The sequence below is a fragment of the Electrophorus electricus genome, chromosome 8 (genome assembly GCF_041902795.1).
Source record: "Electrophorus electricus isolate QZ-2024a chromosome 8, ASM4190279v1, whole genome shotgun sequence".
Classification (NCBI taxonomy): Eukaryota; Metazoa; Chordata; class Actinopteri; order Gymnotiformes; family Gymnotidae; genus Electrophorus; species Electrophorus electricus.
The window spans coordinates 1,655,001-1,670,587 of record NC_137504.1 but is presented as its reverse complement, the minus strand read 5'-3'; the positions used below and the strand labels follow the sequence as shown (position 1 = coordinate 1,670,587).

The following is a 15,587-nucleotide window of genomic DNA, read 5'->3' as shown; positions in this document are numbered from 1 at the left end:
CACGTGCATCCGCCTCCTCACCACTCAACATGAGACACTCCGTGCAAATCAAAACCATGATATTTGCTTCACGTTTTTCTACTAGATGAGCTACAGAAATATTCATACTAGAGATTCAAGGTTATGAGCTACCACTACCCCATGCAGAGACAGTTTCGCTGTACACATTATGTGAGTAGAGTTTTTCCCCCAGTGATGCACATCAAGCTTGTTGACTTCATTCAGCTGCCTGCTTCTACGCTGTGTGTATGGAGGCCTTCTATGCTGTGTAATGCTCAGGAGGTTGAGAGCGAACACGTATGAAGTAACATCACCTTGGTGAATAGAATCAGAGACAATGAAAGCCATTTAATATCCAGAAAACAGACAAACAGGATAATACAAAAATAACAACTTTAATATAAATAAAAAGCAACCAGATAAACAAAACATCCAGACGAGAACTGATTAACATACAACAGACCAACAGACTAATGGAACAGGGGTGATAACTAGGCAGCTAAGGAAACTAAACACTAAGGAATGACTAGCAGGAGAGCAACAAGCAGAAACCAAAGACAAGCAGGAATGAACAAGTAGAAGGCAGGGGAATGTGCAGAACCAGGCTACGTAACTAGACAAACGATAACCAGAACAAAAACAGAAAACAGGACCACAGAGCTAAATGGAAGACTAGAGAGCTACAGACAAACAGAAGCTGAAGAGAAAAGACTAGACAATACATGTGTATATGGACAGGGAAACGTAACTGAGACGGAAGCGAAGAGAGAAAACAGAATAACACTAACAAACATGAAAGGGAAGAGAGTAACTTAGACGAGTGCAAAGACAGAAAGTACAACAGACAAACGAGAATGAGCACCTAACGAGAGACAGGGGAACACAGGTCAAATAAGAGAACTAACGCAACACAAACAGGGAACAGCTGCAGACGATGAGAGGGGGAGAGAGGAGACCCGTGCTGGGAAACAAGTGATTCAGGTCACCAGGGAAACGGGGGATGCACCAGTGTGCAAGCGTGACACTAGGAGTGCTCGGCGCATCTTCAGATGTGGCCTGAGCTCTGATCTGGAGACACAAGACACCTCCAGGGTGAAGAGGTCCTTGGTTCTGATTCTTGGTTCTGATTGTTGGCATGGGGCAGCAGGTCTCACTGTGGCAGCATTCACTAGACGACACCTCCCTGCTGCTACTGGTGGGTGAATTTTAAATCAACAAGTTAATGTTCTTGTAATAAATTAAAAAACCCAAAATAAATTCACACTGATATGTAATGCTGTGTATTGTTCAGTGTTCAAACTTGATGACAGCTGTTTCACAGAGTGTAGATTAATCATGATTATGAGTAATTATCAAGCATTGGAATTAGTGTCAACTATCCAATAATCCACTATATGAATTCAAATGTGTGTATGTTCAGCATCTGGTCATATAATGTCCATTCACACCTGGCCTTTCTCATTATCTTTCACAATATGGAAATATGTTTTGCAAAAAACTAAAATGCAAGTTAGAGATGATTGTGAAAGATAATAGGACATTGAAGTCTAGTGTAATTACGAAAGGCAAGGTATGAATGGTTATTAAGGCTAGGTATGAATGGTTATTAAGGTTAGGTGTGAATGGTTATTAAGATTAGGTATTAATGGTTATTAAGGCTAGGTATGAATGGTTATTAAGGTTAGGTATGAATGGTTATTAAGGCTAGGTATGAATGGTTATTAAGGTTAGGTATGAATGGTTATTAAGGTTAGGTATTAATGGTTATTAATGCTAGGTATGAATGATTATTAAGGTTAGGTATGAATGGTTATTAAGGATAGGTATTATGGTTATTAATTCTAGGTATTAATGGTTATTAAGGCTAGGTATGAATAGTTATTAAGGCTAGGTATGAATGGTTATTAAGGTTAGGTATGAATGGTTATTAAGCTTAGGTATGAATGGTTATTAAGGCTGGGTATGAATGGTTATTAAGGCTAGGTATGAATGGTTATTAACGCTAGGTATGAATGGTTATTAAGGTTAGGTATGAATGGTTATTAACGCTAGGTATGAATGGTTATTAAGGCTGGGTATGAATGGTTATTAAGGCTAGGTATGAATGGTTATTAAGGTTGGGTATGAATGGTTATTAAGGCTGGGTATGAATGGTTATTAAGGTTGAGTATGAATGGTTATTAAGGCTAGGTATGAATGGTTATTAACACTAGGTATGAATGGTTATTAAGGTTAGGTATGAATGGTTATTAAGGTTAGGTATGAATGGTTATTAATGCTAGGTATGAATGGTTATTAAGGTTGGCTATGAATGGTTATTAAGGCTGGGTATGAATGGTTATTAAGGTTGGGTATGAATGGTTATTAAGGCTAGGTATGAATGGTTATTAACACTAGGTATGAATGGTTATTAAGGTTAGGTATGACTGGTTATTAAGGTTAGGTATGAATGGTTATTAACGCTAGGTATGAATGGTTATTAAGGTTGGGTATGAATGGTTATTAAGGCTGGGTATGAATGGTTATTTTTGGCTGGCTTGGCTTATGTGGGGAAAGTTAGGACACCTTATTCAGACCACAGTAACATTTATCAGACCACAGTCACCTTATTCAGATTAGTAACCTTTATCAGACCATAGTAACCTTTATCACACCATTGTCACCTTTATCAGACCACAGTCACCTTATTCAGACCAGTAACCTTTATCAGACCACTGTCACCTTTATGAGACCACAGTCACCTTTATCAGACAACTGTCACCCTATTCAAACCAGTACAAGACCACAGTAACCTTTATCACACCATTGTCACCTTTATCAGACCACAGTCACCTTTATCACAACACAGACACCTAATTCAGACCACAGTAACCTTTATCAGACCACAGTTAGCTTTATCAGACCATAGTCACCTTTATTCGACCATAGTCACCTTATTCAGACCATTGTCACCTTTATCAGACCACAGACAACTTATTCAAATCACACTCACCTTTATCAGACCACAGTCACCTTATTCAGACCATTGTCACCTTTATCAGACCACAGTCACCTTATTCAGACCTCACCTTATTCAGACCAGTAACCTTTATCATACCACAGTTAGCTTTATCAGACCATAGTCACCTTTATTCGACCATAGTCACCTTATTCAGACCACAGTAACCTTTATCAGACCACAGTCTCCTTATTCAGACCACAGTTAACTTTATCAGACCAGTCACCTTTATCACAACACAGACAGCTAATTAAGACCACAGTCACCTTTATCAGACCACAGTCATCTTATTCAGAACCAGTAACCATTATCAGACCACAGACAACTTATTCAAATCACACTCACCTTTATCAGACCACAGTCACCTTATTCAGACCATTGTCACCTTTATCAGACCACAGTCACCTTATTCAGACCTCACCTTATTCAGACCAGTAACCTTTATCATACCACAGTTAGCTTTATCAGACCATAGTCACCTTTATTCGACCATAGTCACCTTATTCAGACCACAGTAACCTTTATCAGACCACAGTCTCCTTATTCAGACCACAGTAACCTTTATCAGACCACAGTCTCCTTATTCAGACCACAGTCACCTTTATCAGACCACAGTCACCTTTATCAGACCAGTAACCTTTATCAGACCACAGTCACCTTAAAGATGTTATTTTATTAATGGTATCCTGTTTTATGTAGTTTATTATTATTTATAACTTGGTATAGTTAAGCCATTAAAGCTGGCTTTACCAGAGATCATATTTACCTTAATATGGTGGATATCTCTGAGCAATCCAACTAGATAGTTAGCAAGTTTTTGGTGCATAAATATTAATGAAATATTCATTCATGCGTGTCAATTAAGAGTCTAGGATTTTTTTAATTGATCCGCATTGCGGCGTTTTGCTTATGCGGGATTTATATTTGAAGGGTCTGACACAGAGTTTAAGGTTCACGGTATGTCAGGTACCCAACTCTCCTTATTCAACTATATAAAAAAGGTAAATACAGTTCTTTATTCTATGGCATACTATTAAGCATCGCCGGAGTCCCTCTTACGGATAAAACAAACATACAGTTCCCGTCATCTCTTGGAGATGTGCTTATAAACGGAGTTCGTAGACACAGGAGTTCACTGGCTGCTCTTCCTCGGATCTTAAATACAACCTTCTGTGAAATGTGAAGGACGTTTAGACTCGAAGAGAAAAGGGATTGAACACAGGTTGGAAAATGCAGCTAATTAATTCAGGGTTTGTTGGTATAAACGTTAAAGCAACTCTAGAGGAGAGATAGAGGAGAATCGTACGCTTGACAGCTGCTTGCCGCCAGACTGCCAGCCTGAATGCTATTTTTTTCTTTTTTTTGCCACTTGATGGCGCCAAAGTGGAAATGATGGGAGGATAACCCTTTTTCAAGCCTTCTAAAGCCATCCCATAAATAGAGCCATGCTATTTAGATAAGCTCAAACACACAAGTAAATAAGATAAGTCAAAAACAAACCAGTTACGGCAATAATACCTTTGCCCTTCGGGGCCATGGGTCATTTGAACACCCTTAACAACTTAAATGATAGTCAGAGGTCAAGGTTTGAGGCCCGCTGGCACCTGTCCTCGGGGAACAAGACCGGTGCTTTCCCCTGCTAGAGAGGACTGGTTTACTGGTTTACTGCAAGCAAGTCCATCTAGTCAAACAGTCTGATAAGGAGGTCCGTGTTAGTCATGTATCCTTTAACTGCGAATAAAACAGCAGTTAATCATGCGCATTCTTCTTTGCATTCCTTAATGTCCCAAAGCGACAGCCTGTATTCCACTTTCAGCGATCATTACGCATCGTGGGATCTAAATAGCAGAATGGGTAAATTCATTAGTTAGTTTACTCATGAGCCGGTTTATTTCTAAGCTCATGGAAAAAGAAATGCATCGGGGAGGGGCCGAATGGATACCCCGCGGACAACAGAATCGCAGCGCGGGGCTTTGCGGGAGGTAGCCAGTCAATCGTGCGCACATTCCTGCGCTATAGCGGAACAGGCGCAACCTCTCCGGGCTTCGCAGTCGTGCGCGAAGGCAAGGCGAAAGATACGCAGCCAAGGACATGAGCCGCAAACGCGCAGGGAGTGCGCTCGGAGTCGCGCTCGTGTGCGCGTTACTCTCGCAGGGCATGTCGTGGACGTTCCGCGCGGAGCACGATGACGCGGCCAGGTAAAGTCCCTTCGCAGCGCGAGCGTGTTCTCCGGGTGCTTCGGTCCGGGGCGCGCGCGATCCCTCTGCTCCAAAACGCACACGGGGCATTTCTCGCGTGCTAGACAAACTGCACAATGGCACCGAAATAGACACGATTTGTTTGCTTTATTACAGAGAAGTCTGTTCTGAAAATCATACAGCCACGACAAAGTATCCCTGCGTAAAGTCCACGGGAGAATTAACGACGTGCTTCAGGTAAGAATTTGCCTTTAATTAAGCAAACGCGCAAATATAGCTTAATGTAACGTGTATGTGTGTATTAGGCCTATATTGGTTTTGATTTGCTGTCCATAACAATAAAATAGCCTCGCCCTTGATATATTTATAAATAACAGTTTTGGTCATTTAAGTAAGTTCAGTATATTTAACGGTGATGAACCTTTCTGGAAAATGTTCGTACGCAATAAATCACTGCTGGGTATTTAAAAAGGCCGCTCCACTTCATCTCGTACGGAATCAAATAATGAACCGTGTCCGCCTACAAAACCAGAACGAATCAAATCCGACCGTATCATGGACAGTGAAGCCCATGTGATATACCGAATTTGGACCATTTGTCTATCTGGCAAATTGTGTTGAATTTGACAAATAAATTCTGCATTTGAATTTACTTTTTTAATTACGTAAATTATGTAATTTAAATAATCTAATTACGTGTTGGATACACGTGTTTTTTACAAGCAGGTGCTTCTTCATCCTTTATTCTGTATCAGATGTCACCTAAATTCCGAAATAGGCACTCTGGGGTTGATGAGTGTCTCAGAGTGCATTCTGAGAGAGAGCACTCCTGCTTCTTGCTCTGTGTCTCCATCCATCTCTCTCTCTCTCTCTCTCTCTCTCTCTCTCTCTCTCTCTCTCTCTCTCTCTCTCTCTCTCTCTCTCTCTTCAAGTTTCTTCCCTGTCATAGCACTGGAAGAGGCTAGTATAGTATACCTGTCTTGGATGTAGTGAGAGCCAGAAATGCAGTGTGGGGGAGAAATATTACTTGTTGAAGACAAAAGATTAAGAAGCTGGAACCTTAATCTGGTCCCTGAGCTGGCGACAAAGCGGACCCAGACACGGTAATTTAAGATCGCTCTGACAGCCAGGCTTATTGTTGCCGTCTGTGACCCTGCACAGATGTGGTTAAATGATTAGCCTGGCTGTGTGAGAAATGGACTTCTCTGGTTCAGAACGACTCTCCACCCAAGCAAAAGCTATTTCTCTTTCTTCCTCATCTCTCTCTTGCTCTCTTTTTCTCCCTCACTTTATCTCTCTTTCTCTGCCCCCCCCCCCCCCCCCCGTCTGCGTGAGGGGTATATTAGTACACCTGCTTCCTGCAACTAGCAACTACGGGTTCTTCATTTCAGCGGGTGTGGACACCACTCTGAAGCATTTGTCAGAAGCTCCCATGAAGCCTGTAGTCATAAACACCCCAGAGGACATTCTGCTGTGCCTTCAGCTGTCCCCCCCGGAGCCTGAGCCAGCATCTCTCGCGCAGGCACGTTGGACACTTGCTTATAAGGTCTCAGGTGGTGCACCTGTTGCCATCACCTGCACTACAATATATCACTGAAACTCATTAGGAATGCAGAGCCCCCCTGATATGAGTTCACAGAAAACAGCCGAACCACAGCGACTCTCAGGGGCCAACCAGCTTGTTGGATCTCAGGTTCTGACCAACCTGTTGGCTCCATCTGCTATGCCACTCTTGCGCCGTGCCCTGTGCCACAGAGCCACTGGTGACTAATTTCACTGCCTTATTCCACACCTTCCTGTCAGAGCAGCAGCAGTCAGGCTTTTCAGATCTCAGACTTAGCAGACGAGATCAGACCACAGCTTTGTGAACCTCAGCTCAGAACGGGAGGTGATAGAGGTCGCTCAGTGCTGTAGTACAGGGTCTGGTGTCCCTCTGTGGGTAGCCTTGCTCAGCTGGCTTTTTCTGTGGACTTATAAGCTTTGTCCCAGCCTGGTGACCCCGCTCGTGACCTTGCTCGTGACCCTGCTCGTCTGCCTGGGACACGGCTCAGGCCTGTGTGTGTGAGTGCAGGAATGTTTCAGCCCTCCCTCTTAGCTGCTGTGCCGGAGGTGTGTTATTTACGAGGCCCTGTTTTGGCTCGCTCTGCACTCAGAGCATTCGCATTCGTGTGGATTGAGTCTCTGAAGAGTAACTGTGTGCTGTGAATAGTTTTACTTGAGGATGGTGTTTCACGGAGGGAAATATGTGTATTTTGAATAAAAAACTAAACACTGCTTGCTGCTTGTGGTGTTCAAAGACGTTTATTAGCTTGGCTCTCCGGTGAGGCATGGTGTATAACGTTGGCCGATATTATTCCCATTAAATCCCAGAGCATGTGGTGGTGTGGTTACTGTTATCAAAGGCCCAGTGTCTTCTGCACCAGACCATCTCCAGAGTTGTTGACATGTTCCATGTGTAACTGTTGCTGTTGCTGGTGCCCACCCACTCACCCCCCCCAGTAGTGTCTTAATGCTGAGGTATTGCAGCAGAGAGACAGAAAGACCAGAGGCGACGCCATCAAGAAAACTATGGATCTTTGACCTTTCTGCCCTTGATCTCATGGCAGAGCAGCCGTGACCTCGCATGTGCAGTTCATCTGAATGCTTATCTTCTGCAAGAGAAATTTCGTTATCCACTCAGAGTTTAAACAAAGAACAGGAAGCATGGCTGGTCCAGACTCTCTGCCGTCCTAATGAGAGAATCTCTGGAAGCTATCAATGAAAGATCCTTTTGCTTATTATTTATGGTTTCCACACCTAGTCACGCACAAATGCTCGTAAGCCAGCACGCTTCTGACTTTCAGGAAAACGTTTGGCTGCAAACCAGAAGCTTCAAGAAGAGCATGCACACGGTTGTTCGACAGCTGTTCAATCGCTTCCAGGTCAGTCTCTGGTTTAAGGAGCTGCCGTGGCAGAAACACGTGAACTTCCAGGCTGTGTGTCATGACATCACTCTCAATCCACTGCCCAGGTTCGCTCATCTGATTACTCCACAAAATTTCCCAAAGGCTCCACATGTCCTGTCTGAGGACAGGCGCTGGTTGCCTCCGTCTGGGTGTCTGAGGGGCAGAAGAGCGCGGCAGGAAACCTGGCTGCTCAGAGGCCTACCGAGGCCTGTAGCACAGTCCAGTTGCTTTATATCTGTAACAGATTTATTATTTGATCTCTTGGCAGCATGTGAGGATATCTGAGCTTTTGCTGTTGCTGTGAGGATGTTTGAGTTTCTCAGTTCGGTTATAGAACAGTATCATGAAAAAGGCTTTAATAAAGGGGAAATGAAGGAAAAAGCGGAGAGCTTCAACTCTGATTCTGGCGAAGATTAGTGTCACTTTTCACACTTTTTTCTTTGTTTCTTTCCATTGTTCCGTCCCCTGCCGTTTATGCTCAGACCAAACCCTTGCTTCTAACACAGGGTCTTTTAAATAATCTGCAGGATTTGCGTTTTCTTACCTGATTTGCTTAAATTCAGCCAGACTGCTAATGTGAAGGCTTTGAGCACATGTAAAAGGAGTTCCTTGATTCTGAATGACAGCTTCTCTCCGAACCACACTGACATTGTATCCCCAGGGAGGAATGAAATCAATTTGATTTGAAGCAAAACATTCCTGTCAAATGGTGGAAAAAAATGCTAGATAACCTTGCCACTTAATCACCAAAATATTCCCATTTTCCATTGAAGCAGTCAAGCAGCATTCGGTGGAGGGTTTATGTTCCCCTGAACACAATCAGGAGTCACATTCAAAGTGAGCATTGCACATCCAGACGGCTGAGTGATGATTTCATCTCCACCAAAGACTTTGGGGAACCCTGTTCAGTGCTCTTTCAAGAGCTGGACGGAAATATTAAGCAATGTAACAATGATTAACATTCCTCCCACTCACTCCTTCCAGATGTCTTTTATTAGTCATAGGGTTTATCATTAGGCAACTGCCTGGACGGTTTTTCTGAAGAAGTCTGTCGTCCACACCATTTGGCCCAGCAAGTCTCAAGAAACAGCAGAGACAGCCCTGTTGCTGCCATGTATCAATACGCATCAGGATGCTATTTGTTGGACCTCAGGAAATCCTTAAGATCTGTCACTGTTGTCACTGTTGACCCTGTGACCGGGGGAGGATGGGGGGGGGGGTGTTAAAGTATGACCATCCATACCTCTCTACTGCACAGTTATTATTTAAACCAGTTTGTTTGTTCTTGTTTATACACATTCTTTTCATCCGGCATCATTTGTATCATTCCTGCGACCGGCTCTCATTACTCTAACTGGGAGTGTGTGCTGCAGCATTGCAGTATGTGTGACAGTGCTGTATCAGAGATGAACCAGCCTTCTGCTGATGACCTCGAACCAAGAGCACATCGCTGAGTCAGCACAGCTCGGGAGAATTTCGAACATGCTGTTATTTATGATGCGACTGTCTGTCTTCCCTTCCTCCTGTTAACCCCGCCGCAAGCGCCCCAGAAAGGGGGAAACCAGCATTGACATTCCAGCTTGGATGTGTTAAATAGAGTCTGAGAAGACTGAGAACGACAGAGAGACATGGAGGGAAAGGGCCCCTTCAGAGGGCCAGAGAACGATGGAGGACCGAGCAAGTGAGTGCACGAACAAAAAGAAATCTAAGATGTGTGGATCTGGCAGACTAGTCAGCAGCTTGGAATGAACCCACAAGGCTTTTCATAACAGCCCGTGGAGCTGGATTAACGCGAACCAAAAGCCTGATGGACTTTACTGATAAGCAAAGATGAAAACTGCACCAGTGATAAGAGGCACCTTGCATGTCAACACATGCCTCTAAGTACTGCCTGTGTCAGAAGTATGACCTGCCGTCGGGCCTTTGATAAGAAAGCAGGGCAGATCCTGGTGGCACGTGTACAAAGCAGACGTCTTAACAGGTCTCTCCACCTCCGCTCACCAAGCACTGCAAAGCTCAGTTGAGCTTTGCAAAATGTGACATTGATATGCGAAACTGTGGGGCATAGCGCACGGTGAAAGCAATTTTCCTTCATTGTTTCGCCAGTGATCCTTAAAGCACAGCACGGAAGGTTCTAGAGAAAACACAACGTGACGCCATAGGCTGTAAAATCACTTGGTTCATGCATCACGCCGAGTATAACCTGCATCCACACAAACACAGCGAGACCTGCAGACGAGACACGACTCGGTTCTGCCCGTGGTGCAGCCCGGATAACGACAGCCATCCCGCCTTGCATTCGCCAAAACTTGAGTTGTTGTAAATAGTTATTCATTATTGTGGCTGTCGTTGGTGTGATTAGAAGGAACAGCAGTCTGTTCTTCCTCAGTGGTTCCCCGGGGGAGAAAAGGAGCAAATTTGTCAGGTCTGTAATGGTTTGTCTGTGCAATTCAGAGGTCGAAGGTCAACCCAGCCCTGTTCTTGACAATTCAAAACATGGTGTAAAATGTTTAGCTCCAGTTTTAAGGGTCTACAGAAGCTCTTCGCTCCAGTGTTTTGCTGCTGTCCTCAATGCGTTACATGTCTCATGTTTTCTGTCAGGCTGTCCAGGTTGTCCGTGTCAGTAGCGTCACCCTGTTTCTCTGGGACCTTTCTGTAAGCATGTGTCCAAAAGGTCAACCATCACAAGTTAACGCCTCATTAACATTATTAGTGCATGTTTTTTTTTCGCCTTTCTCTCGCCAGAAAGACCAAAACCTTCAAAGCTTGTCTCTCCATCCGCTGTGCTGATAATGAACCACTGACAGTAGATTCTTTCATCCAGAAAGGTCTTTGCCAAGGACAACGTCAAGCTCCTTCTAACTCTCTCTGCGTTTGCCGGGGGGGGGAGGACTTTTCATCTGACCCCCCCCCACTCTACCCCAGCAAAGTCCAGTAGTTTGCTGCTGAAAGTGGATGAGTTTCTGCTTTGTGACCGAGATTCTAGGCAGCAGGGGTGGTGCAGGAGGTGGAGGTGTATCACGTGTCGGAGCTTTCCTCCCAGATGTAGCATCATGGACGTGCTTCCAGTCCCTTCAAGTCTGCATCCATGGAGTTTGCCTTGTCTCTGTGTAACACACACACACACACACACACACACGACCTCTCTTCATCGTAATGGCACTGAGCCACCGGGACAAGGTTCAATGGGAATCACACCTCATGAAGCAGTGTATTCCCAGATTAGCTGTTTGCGAAGAGGCTAGTTATTCAGTTGGGTAGTGAGTGTTTGCGTTGGGTGGCGCTGGATGTCTCTCGCTCGAGTGGCATCCGCAGCAGTGCAGACAAGAGTCCCCTCTACACCCTCGCACCCACCTCAGTGGAGGCAGCACCACCCACACCGTCCTCTAGACGGCCAGCCAACACCGTCAAGCCAAAACAAACGTGTGCGGTTCTTGCAAGACTGAGATTTAATGACCTCTGTGTGGGTATCAAAAGACTATCCAGACTGCACATTCTGCTAACAGAGTAGATTCTGGGCATGGCTATCCAACCTAATTATGCTACATTTGATATTTGGTGTTATGCAACTTTTTCTTGCTGTTGATAACATCGTTGTGTAATCGCATTAATCAGAACTGGGAAACTAGTAATTTTTTCTGTGTACTGCAACTGAGTTTAGTCATTGTTTTCTTATGCAGGAATGTAAATAGTTTTTTTTTATTAGTCATAAATAATACTGAACTCCTGTTATTTTGTTGAACCTGTAAGATTCACATTCATTTCTTATCAGAACTATTTATCTCCTGTTGGTCTGTTTCATTGTGAGTCAGGAGAAAAGTTCTGAGCTCAGAAGTGTTTATTTTGCAAACCACAAAGCAAGTGTTTTGAGAACGTGGGCTACAGGCCTAGCAACAATCGTTGACTGGAGACCAGTGACCATCAACGACCATCGAAGCACTGAACTGGGATTAAATACAGTGATGTTAAATGAGGAAAAGATGTAGGCAGTGATAGAGTATGGGGGTGATAGGTGGGTGTGGTCTGTGGGAGAAGTGAATGAGTGTTGTGATTGGTGGGTATGGTCTGTTGGAGAAGTGAATGAGTGTTGTGATTGGTGGGTGTGGTTTGTGGGAGAAGTGAATGAGTGATTTGATTGGTGGGTATGGTCTGTGGGAGAAGTGAATGAGTGTTGTGATTGGTGGGTGTGGTCTGTGGGAGAAGTGAATGAGTGTTGTGATTGGTGGGTGTGGTCTGTGGGAGAAGTGAATGAGTGTTGTGATACTTACTTTAGAAGTATTTGTCTGCTATTCATGTTGGTCCTAGTTTTGTTTTATTACTTCTTGCTCAAGTGTTGGTGCTCTTTTAAAAGTTAACAACACTGAAATAAGTGAAACTAAGGCTTTGTGTACAGAAACATAATTTCAGACTTTTTAAAGACCTAAATAATCTTACCAATACTAAACAGTCTTGAATAATCTACAGAAATGGTTTCATATCTGGATTTTTGTGCATTCCAGTATTGTGTGGGTAGTGGACTTTAGTGAACAGTAATTGATGCTCTAAGACTTATAGAAAATCCTCTTGGACAGCTGTTAGATTAAACTTTAAAACAGAAGCACTGCCAAATGTGTGGGATTAGTGAGAGATTAGTCAGTGGGGTCAAACAAACGAGTGAGAAATGAGTTTTGGCAGTAAGCTCTAATAACTTTTACATTAATAATTGTCATGCTTTGGGATTTAAGAACATCGTGTATATTGAACTGCAGTTCAGAAATCTGCCTACCCACTACTCCACACCAAAAGAGAATAATGAAAACTCCCTGTACAGCAGAGACCCAGCAGGAAAAGTCTCGTTGCTCTGCGGCTCTGGCAAGTCCCTGTCCGGAACACACACTGTGCTATGCCCATCGGGTCCTTTCCAACTTCCTTCTGTGTGACCGCAGCCCATGGAAGCCATGGGGCCTTCAGCATGACATGAGTTAGAATAAGCTTGATGTCTTAAGTTCTTTATCTATGGCATTTTATATGGTCTGGCTTTAAAAAAAATACTGCTTCTCATAACTGCAGTTTTTATAGAACATATATATTTGTACCTCTAAGGTTATTGGGTTTTATGGGTATATGGGCTTTGTGACGCTGAGTACATTCATATACACCTCGCACCACAGTTCTGTTTGTATGGGAAAGACACATTACACTCGTTATGATCATTTTAGTGTTGTATTGTGCAATAACTTAACAGGCAGCAGTGCTGGCATTCAGGAACTCCCGGGAACCATTGCCAGGATTAATGCTTCTGGCTACAATGTCTTGCATTGGAGTGTCAGATAGTTGGCAGTTGTGCAGTCCATATAGCCTTGCTCAGTTCATCCGCAGGGCGCGAGACTCCTACGGAGTTCTGTCATCCTGTCAAGAGCTGGGGCATCGGGAATGCCATCGTACAGTGGCAGTGGAGATGTGGGGATACATTTACATTTAATCCTAGCAGCATGTGCACGCCTGTTAGAGAAAGACAAGAAAGGTACCAGCCAAGATCGAGGCCTCGATACTTGATAAAAATAGCTAACACGCACTGGATAAGAGTGTGGGCCTAATACTGTGAAAGCAACTCTGATCATCATGATCAATATGGTCTGTATGCTTAAGAGGTTGAGGGGCTGGATCCAAAATGCTACTGGAGTCCCATGAAAATTCCTAGTGCTGTGTGCATAAGATCCCCTAAACATATGTATTGTTAAATAACTAAACTAATTGAGTTAACAATGTTTTGACATGGTTATAGCTTGTGAGAACAGCAAAGCTCTTGGTTGGTGAAGGCACGTTGTGTACATGTGTGTGTGGATTTCGCTTTTAACATATTCATGATGCGTTGGTTGTGTGTGTTTGCTTGCACTGTACTCAGCTGGAACCCTCTCATCGGTACTGATGTGGTGTTTACAACTGTACAGTGGTGTTTACAACTGTAGCTCACTTTTAAGGTCTGTGCTGTACTAAAAAATAACCTACAACAATGAGTGAGAAGAAAAAGTGATCTGGAGTCTCAAATCTGGAGGGTTGAGGAGCAGGTGTGCATAACTGTGCCTTTCTGGGGCAGCAGGCGTTGCCGTTAATACATTTAATGGGGTAATTGCATTCGCTAACAGTCTGTTGCTAATAAACACAGCGCTTAAAAAATGTGAAGCTCTGGAGACCAATGCGGTAAGATAAACAGCAGAGTAAAGGAGTTCATTGTCATCAGAATTTTTGTTTTGTTTCATGCCAGACACAAGGCTGGCTGAGCAGTGGAGCAGATCTCTAATCCAGGCTCCTGGGTAGTGCAGATGGGATGTGACTGAGCATGTTAGCTGATCCAGGGCATGTCTCGGGGTGGAAATGGAGGTGTGTAGGCCATCTCTCTCTCTCTCTCTCTCTCTCTCTCTCTCTCTCTCTCTCTCTCTCTTACACATCTGTGGTCCATTCTTTGTAATCTACACTGTGCTAAGGCTAAATAACGAAACACTTATGTCTCGCTAACCACAGAGCTTTTGCTTTTTCACTGATCAATATAATCTCGGCCTGGCCGTTCTCTCATACTGCGTGCAGTTATAAAATGGCATACAAGGAATGGCATGTGTTTTTTGGTTGCTAAATTCACTGGAGCCCACACAGTGCAGACAGTATTTGCTGAGCTGCCGGACGTCTTTATTGCAAAAGTATGACTGGTGCATCGTTTCCTGTTGTTAGCAAACTCTTGTGCCATGTTTAGATAAGTGTCACTCTGTAGTGACTCTAGAGAAACGAAATGAAGGCTACATTAGGTCTGAGTGATTCTGTGGTTTGTCTGGGGGCCCATGCTTTTAATGTGTAATTGACCATTTACCTGAAAATCAGGTTGTCCTAGAACAACAAATAGGCCCTCAGGGTCTCATACAAACAGAAGTCCGATTTAATATACTACAAAGATCAATGGCAAAATGTTCACTGATCTTTCCAGAATAAACGTGTAGAAAACCCAGCAGCCCTTAATCATAGTGAAGCTCTTTGACATCTCATACAGTGGAAATAAAAAGGAGAAAACCGTGTGGCATCTCCTTCATATTATCAGCGGTGCTGTCGCTGGACGTCCTTCTATTTTTACCCTGTTTTCGTGCCCATTTAATTCACTCCGGCAGTGGGGTTCAGTGAAGCCTTTCCGCTGAGCTCCTGCCAGTGTGAATAGAGTTCGGGAATCTGGGTCCATTAATGCTGCTAGCTGAAGAGAAGCAGATGTTGGCTTGGCCAAGATGGAAGGGGTATGGACCAGATGCAGGTCGCTGATGGTTCCGAGCGTAACATCATGTCCCACGTCTACGTGTCCCACGTCCACTACACAGGGTGTTTAACAACAGTGTTACTACAGAGGTGCCGATGATAAACACTGAAGTTGCAGGGGACAATGAAAGGTTTAGGGTCAGGGTTGGGGTTAGGGTTAGGGTTAGGGTTATA

At 43.9% G+C, this 15,587-nt stretch overlaps 1 protein-coding gene across 1 annotated transcript in view; it reads left to right on the top strand.

Moving 5' to 3' along the window:
* The first annotated feature begins 4,783 nt into the window (after nucleotides 1–4,783).
* Nucleotides 4,784–15,587, top strand: part of ccbe1 (collagen and calcium binding EGF domains 1) — a 45,103-nt gene continuing 34,299 nt past the window's right edge. Inside the window, exons 1-2 of the mRNA XM_027030701.3 lie at nucleotides 4,784–5,196; nucleotides 5,353–5,433. Of these exons, the coding sequence (XP_026886502.2) occupies nucleotides 5,090–5,196; nucleotides 5,353–5,433 (188 nt within the window). The 5' untranslated portion in view covers nucleotides 4,784–5,089. The remainder of the gene's footprint in view (nucleotides 5,197–5,352; nucleotides 5,434–15,587) is intronic.